At 32.6% G+C, this 18,668-nt stretch overlaps 1 protein-coding gene across 3 annotated transcripts; it reads left to right on the top strand.

The window, feature by feature from the left end:
- Positions 1–1,728: 1,728 nt before the first annotated feature.
- LOC148607701 (uncharacterized) lies at positions 1,729–18,218 on the top strand. Of its 3 annotated transcripts, XM_088546407.1 has the most exons (5): positions 1,729–2,731; positions 3,148–3,360; positions 13,750–13,893; positions 14,450–14,855; positions 15,525–18,218. In XM_088546407.1, the coding sequence occupies exons 2-4, from the start codon at positions 3,352–3,354 to the stop codon at positions 14,651–14,653; spliced, it is 357 nt and encodes a 118-aa protein (XP_088402533.1). In that variant the 5' UTR covers positions 1,729–2,731; positions 3,148–3,351; the 3' UTR covers positions 14,654–14,855; positions 15,525–18,218. The 3 variants fall into 3 exon arrangements, with proteins under 3 accessions (XP_088402533.1, XP_088402532.1, XP_088402534.1); XM_088546406.1 differs by having other exon boundaries at positions 1,729–3,360; XM_088546408.1 differs by having other exon boundaries at positions 1,729–3,360; positions 14,300–14,855.
- Positions 18,219–18,668: the final 450 nt, after the last annotated feature.

The following is an 18,668-nucleotide window of genomic DNA, read 5'->3' as shown; positions in this document are numbered from 1 at the left end:
GAGGAAACGAAAACTATGACACGATGAACAAATCAGTTTTCATGGCGCATGTGGATACACCATAACGATCCACGAGTTCATGATGACGGCAAAAAAACTTTTGTAGCGATGACTTCAATATTGTAGCAACATGACCCTGCTGAAGAAACCTATTTGTTAGAATTTTAGCGCAATACAAAATTATAGGTAGTCTCGGCAAGCTCTGACATAAGCTATAAGTAGTGATATGAACAGTCCATACGCAGGTGCTGAAGGGATGTTGCCACAGATGAAAGGATTTTTTTTCGGATCAGATCAGCTATAAAGTCAGCCTCATAACAGGAAAGGAATAGGTCAACAAGTAGAGGAGCACAATTTGTTCCCATTGTAATGCGACCGTTTGTTGAAAAACAGGTCCACCACATTGGAATAATATGTTGTCAACTAAAAATTCCAGCATTTTGTGAACATCTTCTGTATATTTGTAAGATGATTTGGAATTATTTCTTACAAAGTATGAGAAATCTCTACCAAGAACTATATATTTGTATCTAGGTGTACCATCTTTTTGGAAAAACAACGATATATAAATAGAGATCTGTGATAGAGATTCTGCGAAAGTTTCAGGTAATTCCATTCAATGGTGTAGGAGGTGTAACGGATATGAAATTGGTCTTACCATGCCCATACACTCATAAATGAAAAAGTCCATGTTTTGCTATGTAAAACCCTTAAACTGATTCAAAACAAATTCTTACATATAAGGTGCACAATGGCAGAATGTAATAAAGATAATATGCAAGTTTCGTTCACATAACATTCGTTGTAGTAGGAGTAAAAGCAGATCACAGATGTCCACTTCCCCCTTTTTGAAATAGAAGGAAGAAATTAAAGAACGGACAGAAGGAAGAACGGACGGTCACCCCTATCACTATATAAATGTTGAGGGGGATAAAAAACTGGTAAGATGTTTAAATCCACATTCAACACATCTAAATTAATGTCCTTTGTCACTTAAAATTCATACATTGTTATTCATATGCCAATCCGTGTAAGTGTCTACATTTATATATGATTAATACTAATCTAAACTAAATCCCGTATCAGCTCATCGATAGACGTTTTTGTATCAAAATAAATGCGGTATTCAATACAGTCTATTGAGAACTAGCAGTGTTTAAATCATATTTATCAATCAAACGGTTTTCGTTATATTTACCAAACAGTCTTTAAAACAAAACATAATGGCATTTCAAGAACACTGGTGTAGAGCGACAATTTGAAAATTTGTATAAACATATGTTTTATAAGGAATATCTTATCTCGTAGTCTTTCTGTTAAAAAAATGAAATAACGTTGCATAATGGAAAAACTTCCAATTCCATCTGATCCTCCAAATAAACTCAACGAAGAGAATAATGCAGTGTTTAGTATTTACTCAAAAGAAAGAAAAAGAAGAATTTGAGAAGATATTGGTAAAAATCTGTTTCAAAAGGTTTGTACAAAGACGTAAAAGAAGATGGGAAGAGAATGGATTTGATTATCAAACTTCAGAAGCTGCATCTTTGTTGGAAAACAAATTTATTCATGACTCCATGAATCAGTTATATGACACCTGTATCTATTCATGATCATTATAAGTATGATTGAAGTTTTGTGAATATTACTCATTGATAAATTTAAAATCTGAAAAGGGCATTGGTCAGGTTTATTCATATATATATATATATATATATATATCTCATTATTTCCTCTTTCGACTTATTAGTTGGTTTGTGCTATTTTTTATTGCGCTCAGAATCACAGTTATCTTTAATGCCGTACCAAACGAAGCATAATAAATATAATTGGAAGAACAAAGGGTTTTTAATTAAGGTATTGATAGGAAAACAAATAATGTAGTATATCATTTACAATATACAACCAACTACAACTACAAATAACACATATTTTACTTAAGGTTATATTCCCCAAATATACAAATTACAGCGGACGAAAGCTTTCTACAGTTTAGTCATAGACGTGACGGGTTACATAGAATTTTTGATATAGCAAACGATTTCACAGGGCCTCTTAGTGGCAGAATTGTAGCTGGTAAGTATGGGAAAGTTTCGCAAGTATTGAATATAGAGGACAAAAGAAGAAATCAAGTTGTTGAATTTTTGACGAAAAACGGTGTGCGGAAAATGAAACCGTTTCGAATATTATCTGTGAGGAGGAAAGTCATGCAGCGCAAAAACAGAAGCATCGGCCCAAGTATCATCACCATTCACGGACGCTCAAATTACAGTAACTTTTGACCTCATCTAGAGCTTCTATTCAATTTAGATTGGACAGGTTTGTTTTGTTTTATCGCTCCCAAACGATAATTAAGGAGCAGTCTTCATTGTCTTTTAATTGAAATGAGGGCGAACTAAAGTTGTATTGCTAATTTCAATCGTACACCTATATTTTTTTAAATAAATTTCAAACATATGACTTATATTGTATATTTATGTAAAGACATGTATGTAATCTTTCAACCACCTAAAGTATCGAAATCGCAGTCGCAATTTATACAAGTAAAAGGGTTGCTCGGGGTAGAATTGCATTCACTTTAATTAATTTGGATCCAAAATCACAATGATATTTGTAACCTTGTGTAGAGGTAAAAATAATTGAATCGGGTCTTAACGTACGTTAATAGTCAGATGGTAATTAATAGAAAACAGTGACTATACAGATGGAAGTGATAAACAAGATGCATCAGAATGTAAGTTTATAACGTAACGTCAAAGGTTTTATGACAATGTTAGGACTTGGTATAGAGTTTCCGTTTTGCTGAAAATGAGTTCTATCGGCTGAACACAATTGTAAATGCAAAGAAGAAGACAACACCATCATTTAAATCTGCTAGGTATATCTTGAAAAAAAAAAAGAATAAATAGACATAAAAAAAAACAAATATTACAACCTAAGGTATGCTCTGAATCACATTTTATTAATACTTTATTATTTGTTTGTAAAGGTATATACATCAATCTTAACTTAAAAGTAAGAACTTTCTGAATTTCTTGGAATCCTTGAAAATACAGCGTAAACAAACTACATGTTATAATCTATATGGAATCGACGTAACTATATATCTTATATGTACAATTCCTGTCTTACGATGGCAATCTTTTGCAGCGGCTCTATAAACAACATAATCAAAATGTGTTGAATGAGCTAGAATACTGAAAATGCCAGAGGGCACAAATCATATGCTCTTGAATCGAAAGGAATTCATTCGATCATGGTTTCGTAAATGGCGACGATCAAGACCAAGGATGTTTTTACTGGTGGATTTATTGGAAAGGTTGTATGACATAGGAGAGGTGGATTTGGCATAAAATGTTGAAGGTGCGTTTAAAGAAGATAAACTATTCGAATAAATCATATTGTGTTATTATACATATGTTTTACTCTTATTAAAGAAAAAGTACATTTTAAACATAATAATACAGAAATAGATGACATAAATTGGGATATTTTGGCTTCGACTTATTTTTGTTGTTTTCTGTCAAAATTCGGATGTTTAATTTTGATGTATTCAGATTAAGAAGTGTTTTATTCTTGTGTTGGAATGAACTTATTCTTAATTATCCAATTAACAAAGAATATAACGCTACGAAGAGTGAATTTGATTGCAATGTAAACATACTATATCTTTGGGTAACTACTCACGGTAATTGATTCCCTATAATTTCACAGTTGATGAAATGAATAATTGACACGTGTGGTTTTCTGATAATTGTTTACAATTAAATAATTGCTAATAAAGTTGTCCAAGTCATAAAATGTATTGCTACCTAATTATAAGATTTTATCTTGTTTATTAAATATACACATATTTTTCTCTATTTGGAAAATGTATTCAGGACAGGGCGATCTATTGCACGGTGCAATAGTCTCCTTGAGGAGTCTATTGCACTGACCCCATAATGACATTTATCTAAGACTTTTGATTGGTTCAACTTTCGTCTGCCAATTCGTAAACATGGAGCGGTCAATTTCCTATTCCTGGTTGAATGGTTGTCTCTTTGACATATTCCCCATTTCCATTCTTTATTATATCTCATAGACGAATTAGGTAATAAAACAGCTATTAAATGGGTTGGATGCAATAGAACACTTGATCATTCTCAGTACCTCAGGACAAATATTCTGGTCTATTGCATCCAACCCATTTAACAACTGTATAATATAAGCCTACAGTTTAATCAGTTTACTGATCATTAGGTATTTGCATACGCATATGTACCATCTGATTGTCAGATTTTTAGCTGACTTGCATCATAATTATTCGTGTGAATTTGAATTCCGATATTTTCGAAGCGACTCAATGGGTGACATGTCCTTATATGTTAATTGTCAGAAATATGGGTGCAAATTCTAAATTTTGTTTCAAAAGCATTAAACAAATACACTGATTTTCAATATCTTTTTGTTGCAATTTTTTTTATCGAGTTAAAGATTGTGAACAAGAACAAAAAGAACCATAGCTTGCAAGCATGCGTATGCAATTACCGATTAAAAATAACATTTCAAAACCATTCAGCGTTTTCCGTAGACTGGGTAGACCTCAGTTAATTTAGTCTTGCCACAAATCTTGAACACATGTTATTAAAACCACATCATGAAGACAAGTATCACCGAGGTCGTAATCTAGTTTTTTCCCCATTCGAAGATAAGTAAAGTGTTTTTGAAAAAAAGAATCGAATTTTTTTACTTTTTACCGTATTTTTCTTTCTGGTTTTCGTTTGACTTACGCCCCTTATTAATTGGAGAATTAGTAACACCGTTACACAGTAATGAGAGGAAAAAAGGGTTATCGTGAAAGCAACGTTAACGTGTACAATGCATATGTGTATTGTTAATCCACAATTCGCCTTGTTTTGATTTTTTCTCTAATCTCAGCAATTCTGCTACGCGTCTGGTCTCGTTTTCACAAAAAATTCGTAAGTGTAAAGTTGATCGTAAGTAATGACGTCATAACCTAAAATAGCATTGTGACGTCATGATTTACGATCAATTTCACACTTACGACTTTTTGTGAAACCGACGCCTGAGTCGCAAATAATATGGACTGATGTGAAATCGAATTTTTGTTTTCATTTTATTCAACAACTTTGCCATATATATGGGTACGAATTAATCAACATCTAATTTTTAACATTTTGCTTTATTCAAAAGCGACTTAAAGACAGACTTTTGTATTTTCCACATTTTTATTTCTTATAAACCTTTTATTGCATATTGGATAATGTAGGTCTGAAAATTAAATAAAGAATAGAATGTGAAAGCCGACTATTTTCAAAAGTCATTGTTTATATGTGGTATATAGTGGATAGATGGCTAAGGGTCAGACAAAGTTGTCCGAAAGATTTCCTGCTCGGATAAACTGAATCTCCTTCAGACCGTTTTGTTAGGAAAGTTGTTCGAATCACCCCAGAACAAAGTGCTTGTACAACCAAAATGAATTGATTTTAAAAGGAGCCTGGTGACGACATACTTTTCGTGTGGTCATTAATTAGTTCAGATTTCTGCCAAAAATTTACATGAACAGAAAAGTCAGATATTACTAGATCATTTGCAGGACTTTGACAACATTAAAATTCCTCTTCAAACTTCAAGGCGTCAGTAGCATTCATGGACAACTTATTTTCTCCTGTTTCGTCTAAAACATTTGCCAAACTAGTAACCGAGAATTTGTAAGGTATATTCACTGTTCTCCATTTTTATACCGTGATTCTATAGATTTTGTCCTCAAAAGCTCCACGGTTTCATATTCAGATATTCTTAATTTTCTTGCTAATTCTTTGCTTTGTATACCTTATAACTGTCTTGAGATTCTTTTCAGAGATTTCAAACGCAATACCGGAAATCTACCTAAGGGATCAAGCATTCAATATTACGTATTGGCATACATTAAGCGCGCTGCTTTTAACATTTTATATAGCAGCAAGTGATTTACACTCTCAAACCTATTGATGGATATTTAGCAAACCTACTAAATGTGTATATTAAATGTAGACGATGTTTATCTTGTATATCAGAATCTGAATGACATTTATTGCAAATCTCTCCAGTAAATAATAAAATATGAAGATAATCTAGAATACTTTATCCAACCCACTCGGATTCGATTGGCAATTCGATTAGAAACAATAGTATTTTGAGAGACCAGAAAGGTTTTTGTTTTCCATTTTTTGAAATCTGTAGCAAAGTTAACAATATTGGATCATCTTTGTTAGTCAAACATGGGGCTTCAGAACTTTTCATTCAATGAATATAACACGTACAGTACTATTTGTAAGCTCATGTTAATTGATTTGCGAAAAGTAACATCAATAAAGGTATTGCCGAAATATCGTGTTAGAGAGTATAAACAATGGTATATGAACATTGTGATCGCCTCAATTTGTTCCATACGAAACATTTTCGTTTTCAGTATTATATGTATAGAAGAAACAGCTGACATTTGACTTGCTCGCTCCAAGAGTGTGAGAAAAACACGTTTGATGACTAATTACTAACTTGCGGACGTGTACGGGAAAATTATAATTAGTTTGTTAATAAGTTAAATAAGCGTTGTAATTGTTTTTCATGATTCTTTACCGTAATAATTACATTTTGTTTGTACATATACTTCTATTTGTCTAAAATCAGTATTGGCTGAATATCTTAAATTTGTAAATCACATTTCATTCGTTTGTTTTGCATTGTACTCGAAATTTACACAATGATCAATCTCCATTGTAATTCATTTGAAGAAACTAACGAGTCAAGTAGGTTCGTATCTAGATCGAGAACTTGTTTATTACTGGACATTTCTACAAGAAGAAAGATAACTGGAATGTATTTTTGTTACTATTCACATTAAGTCTGCCCGTTAAAGCTGCATTAGCTGTCAAATTTGTTCAGTTTTGATTTTACTGCATTTTGCTGATTCAAAAAAAATAAGTTTGTATAATGCAATAAACTTAAGCAATAAATGTCGATAATACTTAAATAATATTGTGAAAACAAGTTTTTGTTAATCAGAGAAGATCGGTAGCTCTGATCTAATTGATTTTCGCCATTACTTCTGAAGATTGCCGACAAGACATTCACCTTGGTTAAAAAATACTTTTACCATGGTAAACAAATAACAATAACGGATACACATGTAAGCATGTGTCTTGTTTCATTTCATGTCATCTAATTCGTGATTATTTTTCAAATAAATAATGACCATATTTGAGCAACATAGACGGAGACGATAATAGCAGACGATGTACGACGCGATGCGATAAGCATCAATTCAAGTGACCTTAAACCGGAAACACATGCTTATATTTATAGAATGAAACATCAAAGGAATAAATAGCATCGAAACCAACGTTTAATTAGTGGTCATGAAAAAAAATGTTCTATTCATGTGAACATGAGTTAAGTTATGTGACCATCAAAATTACGGTCTTATTACGTTTTGGTCATACGCTGTTCTTGTATTTTAATCACTATTGTTTCAAAACAACATTGAAAACAACATGAAAATTTAATTGAGAACATTAACTGCATATAGGAAATTGAATTGAGGTGGACATACATTTTGCAATGTTATAAGGAGTAAAGTTAAATTATTGAACATTTATTCAAATAATAATCCATTATTATAATGTCAGGGAAACCAAATATATCAAACTTTAATGAGATATACTATAAGGTATGGCAGGGAAATAACAATTTACTTTCATATTAACGGTAGCCAACGTTTGTCATTATGGAGTATACTTATCAATTCAATATTTACATTTTTGTGGACTATTGGATATTATTAATTGATAAGCTTTAAGTCGACCATTGATTTTACAATAAAAACGTCCCATGACACTTTGTCGTTCATTGCAGGACCATTTATTTCATCAGACAGTCCGTGTCAAATGTTGAAAGATAACCACAAGGGGTATAACATTACTCTTCATAAGAGATCATTACAAGAAAATTGTTTGAAAGTAAAATCATAAAATTATCAATGAATTTATATCAACAATGGTACAAACATGAAAATAGTACAGTTGTTTGTCAGTAATGTATTAATTTGAATGTATTATTTTGAATAAACAGTCACCTTCGTTCAATCACCCTTCGTTTCCAAAAAGTAATTGTTATCTATTCTAAGAAAGATTGGGGCAAAAATATACAAAAATGTAAAGTGCTGGAATACAATTTTATTAGTTTTCATATTTATTTTTGATAAATATATTATTTCTCAATTGTCAATCAAATATATAGAAGTAACTACAGAGATATAATGTTCCTACAATCAGTTTAAAGGATTAAATTTAATATAAAATTCACCGTCAGGCCTTATGTATGATAAATAAATGTAATTTATTGACCAAAGTTCGAATATTATCTCAAATATGATCAAAACAGCTAAAAGAATACAAAATACAAAAGTGCGCCAATACGGTATCAAGCCGTTCAATATATGAGTTAGTTGTCCATTACGCATTCTACCCGCCAAATACGTCATATTGGCCTGGCTAGTTTGTCAATAAAGGTTTAATTGCATAGGGTATTCCATATTGACTGAGTTATTGGTCCGAGGGTAGCCATATTGGACTAAGGCGCTGCCGAAGTTCAATATTGCTAGCCGAGGACCACAAAATAAATATTATGTATATATTTGTCATTTTTAGACAAAAACTGAAATTTCATTGTATCTAACTATGCATACGGAAATAATAATGATTTATCAAATGCAAGAGTCGTTAAAATAAACAATTCCGAATTGATAAACCCTAGGCAAAAGTCAAAAAGAGTATTTAAACAAGAAAGTCCCCATAAATGGCGAAAGAAAGATAAAAATCCGATGTTTCATTGTATATCTTAAGACAAACGGGCAGAATGTACTAGCCACCTGTCAAAAATCATTGAATAATTGATTATTGCTTGTTAATTGTCTACAAGTCGACATATTTCACCGTACTGAATGATAGGAAAAAAGTTTCTATATCGAGCAACAGGTAGTTAGTATGATAGAATTTTTCTTTAAAATATACATGTCACTTTTGGAAGGGCACTTTTTCAAGTTCGATAAGAAATAGAATAAACTACTGTCACAGCTTTGTCTGTGTCAATTAACACCTTTACCTCGAATGTGACGACGGAAGTCATTTCAGCACACACACACACACACACACACACACACACACACACACACACACACACACATGTGTGGCACTGACGTCACATCTATGGCAATACCGCCTGCACAAAGTCCAGCGCCCTAGACCACTCTATAATATATAATAATATATATACTGTATAATATTGATTTGTTGTGACATGCATCATTAATTTGATCCTCAATTCTACATATTTACATCTAAATGAACTTTCCCGTACTACCATACATCGTGTACTAAGTTACAGCCCTAGATTAATCCTACTAGGAGGAATGACCCGGCCAGCGAAAGCTATATTTTATAACCTAGCTGGCCGAGTGGTCTAGGACGCTGGACTTTGTGCAGGCGGTGTTATCATAGATGTCACAGCAGTACGAGTTCGAGTCCCGCGGAGGGAACGACAATAAAAAAATTGCATCGCAAATTTGACAGTTCTAACATCGTTGGGAATTTTTCAGACCTTTCTAGCCTCGGACCGATAACTTTGGAATAATTTCGAATATCCTTTGCAATTAAACCTTTATTAATCATATTGCAGGGATAATGTTTTTTTACGATTAGGTCCGAATTTTAGCAATTTGCATTGGAGATATCTGTTCAAAATCAGGACCATTGCAATGGCTTTGAAATGTCTTGATTAACCTTGAAATTGCCATTTGTTTTACGGAATTTCTTTCTGAATCTTACTTTGACTATTGCCTGAGATGAACAATCATTTAGTTATTACCCAAGACAAATTGTGAACTTTAGTACATTACTAAAGATATATAAACCATCTGTTTATGTGAGAAAACTGTTGACCAGGGGCAAGTACAAAAATGATATCACAATTCTAAAATTGTTTAATACAGTAATTTTAATGAGTTGATTGTGTTATATTAATATGAAATAACCGAAGACGGAATTCTTTCAGAAAACATTACATATCAAAATTCGATACAGACGCTGTCTGAACTGTTTACTTATTACAATGTATACCCATATGTTTAACAGATATGATATGAAAATCACAATGTTTCCAAATACAATACCTTCAATAGAAACAAGCCATTGAACGAAGCCATTTTTTGAGGATTTTAGAAAAAGATCAAACGCTAGACTAATTGTTGTTGGCGATTCACCGATTACAAACAAAATCATTACGAGACACGTCATAACTGTAGTTCGCTTTCTCGCCCTTTCCAGTCTACCGTTTGATGTTGATACGTGTTTTCTTGTAACAGTGTATAGACAAAACGACATTGAACACACCACTATTATTGACGAACATATCTGTAACACAAATAGGCGAAAATGTGGGAAGAAAACTGTCCAATAATCCTCGTTAAAGTCTTTTCCAAACATAGAAGTGGAAATGCAAACAAACTGCGATGAGGCATTAGACGATATAGTGCTGATGTCATGTAGAAGACTGGATGGTAAAAGTAATGCTAATGCAAACAGGAACATTCCACACAAACATAAATAACTCGTTCTATTTGACCACGCAAATCTTGTCTTAAAAGGAAATGCACATGCCAGAAAACGTTGGAATGCCACAAGGCATGTTATAAGGATAGAGCAAGTATGAAATAAAATTGATAGAATTCCTGCCACAAAATCTCGAAGTATACAAAAATCTAGACGTGGGATATTTTCTGTGTATATAATTGGCAAAATAATTCCTTGAAGAGAAGCACACAAAATGTCAGAAACTGCAAGTGCCGTCAAAAATATTATAACGTGATTACGACTGCTTTTGCCTATCCATACAGCCAGAACAAGGATATTAGAAATAGCTGTGATTGCGGCTAACACTGGCGCAACTACAATATACCAGAACGGCAGTGCAAACATTATCCTGCAATTAACAATATTATACTAGTGTTACTTTCCGCTATACATAATGTGTCTTCTTGCATTTGATTTCTTACATTTAAATTGCACAACATTAACTGGTAACAGTTAGTGAGATGGATAATTACAGAAAACCAAATGTTCTCAACTAATATTGATTCTATCGATAAAATGTTAATATTTACCGATAATGCTTTTAGTTCTGTTCCCATGGAAAATTAATTTATATATTTAAAACCTAGTCGCCATGTTCCAAAGGGCCGATCGTTCGAAAGAAAAGACACATTCACATATACATAACTTCTATGATTGGACAATATTTTAACAACGATTATTGGAGAGTTTTCTTCTCACGTTTTCACCAATTTGTGTGACTGATAGGTTCGTTAATAATAGTGTTTTTCAATGTCGTTTTGTTTATACATTGTATATATGAGTGTTTTAGTTAAAGTTATAGTTAAAATTATTAACCACACTTTACGACAAACGTGATGACTTTCATTCAGAATTGTCAACTTTCCGTTCATCTGTGGCAACATCCCTTGGACGCCTGGAGTTTTCATATCACAACTCATCAGTTATGCCAAAGTTAACCGGAACCACGCAGACTTTTTGTACCGCTCAGCAACAGGGTGATGTTGCTACAAGATGAAAGTAATCACTACAGTAGTTTTAGGTTCGTCATCATTAACTCCCGAATCGTAACGGTGTGCCAATCTGCACCATGTAAACTGATTTGTTGAACGTGTCATTGTCTTCCTTTCGTCCCCTACCTCTACACCTGACTTGACTTTTTATGAGCAATTCGGCGGGTGTTTCTAGAAAAGCAGAGGACGCTTACCCTACCGGTGCTCCTGGTCCATGCTCCCAGTTTTTAGTGTTAATTTGTATGTATTATTTTAGTTACTTAATGTTCTTTGTCGTGTTTATCTGTTTTCCATATCTGATCTTTGTGCCTGGATTACATTCTTTTGATTTCCGCTGGAGTCTTGGTTCCCTCGATTAGTCTTTAAATATTGAATTACACTTGAATACAATATTTAAATTGTTCAATAAACATTTAAATGAGACTGCAATTCCGTAAAATTCATAAAGATAAAAACAATAACATTTTTGGACCCATTTGCCATTCTTTCGTTGCATTTTTACTGTAAGTTGTAGACTATCTTTATCAGTAGATTATATTAGAGCACATGCTTACCTTAGGATTTTTAAAATGTCTTATCCCATTGATTATAACAATTTATTCCAGAAAAAATTTGTCTCCAGTTTGTTGATATTGGAGGCCAAAGTTTTAAAGAAATGTCTGTATTTTAGCCTGCTCTGTTTGTAAAAAAAAATAACTACAAGGGATAAATCATTCGTTCTTAAGTTTGTGTCGGAACTTGTGAATAACAAAAATCAGAATTTGTCATACTAGAACCTAACAAAATCGGATATAAACTTATTTTGTCGATCAGATCTCCTGTTAAATATGCATTACGTTCTGTTTTGACACAACGACAGCATTCATTATTTAAGGAAATAGTCATGGCAACCATTGAAGGTTGGTAAGAGGTCAAGCGTGAATATGTAGGTTTTGTGCTTCTATACCACATGATTATTTTAATGCATTTAAACCATGTTTTGCTATGTTTCACCAACATAAAAATTCGGGTCAAAATCCAAAATAATAGTTACCGACCGGAGCATGTGATGGGTATTTGGACACACCATGTCTCCATACTCATAAATGACAAAGTTCATGTTTTGCTTTGTGAAACCCTTAAATTGATTCGGATCAAAAGTAAACAAAGGAACCAAGATTCTATCGGAAATCAAAATAATGAAATTCAGGGACAAAAAAAAAAAAAATAAAAAAAATAGGCGTGCAAAAGAGTCACAAAAGAACACAAAATAACCAAAATTATACGTACAAAGCAACAAAAGTAAATAAGCAACTCGGACTCCACTAAAGTCTGGAAGCATGAACCAGGTGCAACGATAGGGTAAACATACTGTATTTTTTTTAAATACCCGCCGAGCTGTTCATAAAACGTCAAGTCCAGGGTAGAGAAAACGAAAACTATGACACGTTGAAGATCTCAAAGAGAAGGTGCGCAATATTAATATTAATGGGAAAATATAATAAATATTATAAAATGTTTCATCCAATTCCATCTGCTGGTTTAGGAGAAAAAAACAGATGAGAGATGCCACCCCAGGTAACTGATGGAAGATAAGAACGGACTATATAAATATGGGGGTATAAATAAAAAATGGTAAAATATTTGATTCCCCTTCACACTGCCAAATGAATTCCCTGTGTAAGTTGGAAATCATATATTGTTGTATATATGCCAATTCTGGTACTTATCTACATTGAATCATGAATATTACTAGTTTAAACTAAATGCCATATGAGTTTACCGATCTACCTTTATATCCAAACAGTTATTGTAATTAATGTAGTCAATTGTGAACAAGCAGTGTTTAAATCATATTTCAACAATTAGCTGTTTTTCGTTATAATTTGAGACAGTTTTCATAACAAAACATTATGGCATCAAGGATATAGGCGTAGAGCGACACTTTGAAAATTCGTATTATCATTTGTGTTATTAGGAATATCTTATTTCTTAGTCTATTCGTTTTGGGTTTTAATTTTCAAATTATGGAAAAACCTTCTATCCCATCCGATCCTCCAAATAACCTCAACGACGATAAGAATGCAGAGTGTTTAATATTTACTCAACAGAATGAGAAAGGACGATTTGAGAAGATATTGGTAGAAATATGTTTAAAAAGGTTCGTACAAAGACGTAAAAGAAGATGGGAAGAGAAAGGATTCGATTATCAAGCTTCAGAGGCTGTATCTTTGGTGGAAGATGAGAAGTATAATGTAATTTTTTATAAGTTGCATTTGTGTAAAGATTTTATAGCATTCAGATTATCGTACTAAGAGTTGTTAATTATTATCTTTAAATGTATTTTACGGATATTAGATTGATGTATGACTCGCTGAATCAATTATTGTGCACAGCACTCGTTGATTTATTTCAATATATGTTTGACAATGGAGTTGGTTTGGTTGATTCCTGATATATAGGAAAAACACCATATTATTTCCTCCGTCTAATCAAGACCTGATAATTTATAAGCAACTTACCGGCTGCTACTAGAAAAGCAGAAGATGCTTACGCCACCGATTCGTGGTTCTAGTATTTAGTGAAAGACGGGTTGCTTATTTATATGTGTTTATCTTTGAATGTTATCCTGGATATTTCATGTCTATTTCTTTTGTATAGGCGTTGGTTTGTGTTCATTTTTATTACACCTAGACGCGTGGTTACCTTGGTTTCCGGACCAAATAACAAATACTCATAGTTGTAGTTGTTAGTACAGAATGTACAATATACTAACGCTTACATTTACGGATAAGTCATCTTGTATTGAAGGTGATATTTTCCCCAAATATACAAGTGACAGCCGAAGAAAGCTTTCTACAGTTTAGACATAGACGTGAAGGGTTTCATAGAGTTTTTCACATAGAAAACGATATTACAGAGCCGCTTAGTGGCAGTATTAAAGTGGGCAATTATTTTAAAGTTTCAACACAGGCAAAGGCAAGGAATACAGAGGACAAAAAAAGGAATCAATGAGAAGTTGGAATAAATGACGAAAAACGAAGTTCTGAAAATGAAACCGTTTCGAACAAAATCGATGAGGAGGAAATTCATGCAGCTCAAGTGCATAAGGGAAAAACAATATCATCTGCCCAAGTATCCATACCATTCACAGACGCTCAAGTTCCAGTAGCATTTGCACCTTGTCTGGAGCTTCTATTCAATTTAGATGGGACAGGTTTGTCTTTTGTTTTATTGACTTCAAATGATACTCAATAAGAAGACTTCATTGTCCTTGTAACTAGGAAGTACTTAAGTTGTATTGCTAATTTGTAGTCCACAAAACATTTTTTCAGTCTAAGAAATATTAGATATATTGTTCATAAATGTAATGACATTTGTGCATTCTTTCAACCACTCAAAGTATTGAAATCGCAGTCGCATTTAGTACATAGAAATTTATTTCTTGGCGTAGAATTGTGATTTCTGTAACTGTATTCAGTTTAATTTGGATTTTGTAACTGAATCCAAATCGTAAAAATATTTTTAACATCACAGAAACTTGATTGCCAAAATGTCTCGAGTTTTTAACAAACGTTGATAATCAGAGGGTTTTACCAATTTGTTATTGTTACATAGGCAGAAATGACTATGAAGACACAAGTGAAAACCAAGATGCATCAGAATGTAAATTTGTAGAGTAATGTCAAACTTGCTAAGAAAAGACAAATTAATGTGTTCGGATTTAATATAAAATTCATCTGTGCTATATCATTTTAACATGAAAAAAATAAACAAAACAAAACAAAACAAAACATTAGAACATTCTAATTTAAATGATAAAAAAATACAGCAAAAACATATGTTTATGATTTAAATATAATTTATTTCATTTTATATTCTATAGGTAAAATTCCTGTTTTACGATGGGAATCACTTCAACGACTCTCAAACCAACTTACAGAATCAAAATGTGTTGAGTTGGCCAGAAAACTGAAAATGCCAGAGGGCACAATCCAAATGCTCTTGCATCGAAAGGAATTTATTAGATCATGGTTTCGGAAATGGCGACCATCACGACAGAGCGAGTTCTTAGTGGTGGATTTGGTGGAAGGGTTGTATGACATAGGAGAGGTTGATTTAGCGAAGGATGTCGAAGATGCTTTTGAAGACGAAGATGAACTCTTCGAATAAATCACATTGTTATAGTACATGTTAATGTATATATTTCTTATTTTTGTTTAAAAGGTATATTGAAAACTAAACTACACAATTGAAAAATGACTTTTGAAAATATATTACACGCAGCTTCTTGAGTACAGGCATGTAGTAGTTTTTGTTCTTCTTAGAAGAACACTATACATGTTTATATATATATATATATAACGTCTATAATTATAATATTGATTTGTTGTGACATGCATCATTAATTTGATCCTCTATCCTACATAATAACACCTAGATGTGCTATATTTAGGGTCTGAAAATTTTTTGTCGCTCCCTCCGCGGGACTCGAACTCATACCGCTGTGACATCTATGGCAACACCGCCTGTACTAAGTCCAGCGCCCTAGACCACTCGGCCAGCTAGGCTATAAAATATACCTTTCGCTGGCCGAGTGATTCTTCCTCGTAGGATTAATCTAGGGCTGTAACTTAGTACACGATGTATGGTAGTACGGGACAGTTCATCTAGGTGTTATTATGTAGGATAGAGAATCAAATTAATGATGCATGTCACAACAAATCAATATTATACAACGTCTCAGAATGTGACGACTCTATTCTCTACATTGCTCCATCGGATCAAATTGATACAGGGAAGATAACGTTAACTTATAGAAGGGTCTGAAAAATTCCTAACGATGTTAGAACTGTCAAATTCATGTATTTAAACTTATATAATGAATAATATATCTTGGTGCCCATGCAAGTTTACAATCATACGTGTACCACGCGATTGGTTGATTGTTGGCTAAATAGCATTCTAATAATGCAAGTTGATTTTAACATATCTCCCTATAATTGCCAGAAATCTAGTTGCAAAATTCGTTTTCAGAATATGGATTTTGATTTTGTTTAAAAATTTTGCTTTTAGATATAATTTTGTGGTATAATAAATTTTCGACTGCGAAAATAAATAAGCGCAATCATTTTTTGCAAGGGCACATTATGAACTGCCATTGCTTTGCAATCACGTATTAAACATGTCTTATAAAACCATTCAATGCCCTTGTTTTTCCGAAGGGACTCTTTTGGCGTATCCTTGTCACAAGTTAACACCGCATCACCAAGGCTAATATCATCAGAGCTGTGGTCTAGATTTTTTTCATTCGAAGAAATGTGTTTCAGAAATGAAAATCGGAGAGATTTTCTTCCTTCCCTCTTTCGGTTGTCGTTTGAATCTAATCTTCCTTTTTTAGTAGAAAGTAGAACTTGTTTTGAAGGTGCTCTGATTTAAAAAAAAAAGAAATAACCAACTTGCACCACAATGATGAGCGGGAAAACTGGTCGTGGACACATCGTTAACATATGCAATGCATGTGTGTTTCTTCTTTATTCCACATTTCTGTTTTTACTATTATCATCAAATTTGCTACGTGTCTGGTCTGAAAAAGAAGCAAAGAATATGGACTGTCGTGAAATCATTTCTTAAATCTACAATACTTTGCCATAAGCGTTTTAACGGATTTATACGAAACACATCTTATATTAATATTTTGCCTAACTGATTAGCAATTTAAAGACCAACTTCTAAATATTTCTGTATAATTTGTTATTTTCGTTTAACTTGAGTGATGTAAGTTTTATTACTTAGGGCTGAAAATCACTGACGATGGAATGTGAATACTGAAAATTTCAAAATTGGTAGTCACTGCGGTTTATAATTGATGACCGGTTGGCTATGGGTCAAAATAATATGTACAAATGTTTTTTCCTGGTTTTATCGAAAAAAATAAAAACAGACGTAAAAAGTTCAATATCATGCGCCGTTACTGCGGACATGCGAACAAACAATATGCATGTACTTTTAAAAAATGGAAAAATCTCTTCAAACGTGATCATGGTCGTAATTTGATCTTTTTATTGATTTAATTAAAAACAAACATATAAAATATGGCTGCTTTTAGGCGATGGTCATGTTGGTCTTTTAATGAAATTGTCGAAATTACCATTAAATCAGCATTCCACCTCATGGTTTATGTTGATTGCGTTGATTGAAGGTTGGTTGCTCCTGTCTCAACTGTCCATGCTTCTGGTTTCAGCTTTTGAAAATCCACTATTGGAAGTCTTGTTAACAATTGACTGTTTTAACTGTCTATTTGTTAATCAAACTTGATATAATCTGTATTTTGAATCAAAACTTTGATCAAGAAAGTAACGTGAATAGAATAAGAAACTATTAAAATATAGTCTATTATAAGGATTCTGTATACCATTTTACAACTGTAGATTATATTAAGTACAGTTATTTTACGAATAGGCATTATACATCAACATGATTTACAAATAAAATATTTAACCAAAAGTGTAAGATAAGAGTATTAATTTTGAATATCCAAATTTTCTAAAATCTTCTTACTCCCATTTAATACTGGAGTCCGGGCAGCCAATTTTACTTTTGTTTCTTTGTACGTTACCTGCTATTTTTGTTTTTTGTCTTTGTATATTGTAAATATCCAGTATTTGAGAATATAATAATAACAAAAAACAAAAGCAAAAACATAAATAAACAAACAAAAATAAATTAAAAAAAAATAAAAAAAAAAACAAACAAATAAACGAACAAACAAAAACATAAGAACTCGTAGGCTTTATAGTAGTACTAAACACAGCCTTTGTCGTAGGATTCCCAACTTTGTTGAAGTTATGTTTGATATATAAATACAAAAAAAAACAAAAACAAAAACAAAAGTCAGCAATGCAGCAGAAATGGTATATTTCATGAATGGTTTAAATTCAAAATTCAAAATTTGTTGTTACCTGTGGTTCAAACGTACTCTTTGATTCGTTACAGGAGATGTTGGCTTAACGGCGAAGCCTGTTTAATC

Source organism: Perna viridis, chromosome 9 (assembly GCF_037379345.1).
Source record: "Perna viridis isolate PV_CMFRI_1.1 ecotype Kerala chromosome 9, ASM3737934v1, whole genome shotgun sequence".
Taxonomy (NCBI): domain Eukaryota; kingdom Metazoa; phylum Mollusca; class Bivalvia; order Mytilida; family Mytilidae; genus Perna; species Perna viridis.
The sequence above is the reverse complement of the archived record's forward strand: the minus strand, read 5'-3'. Positions and strand labels throughout refer to the sequence as shown.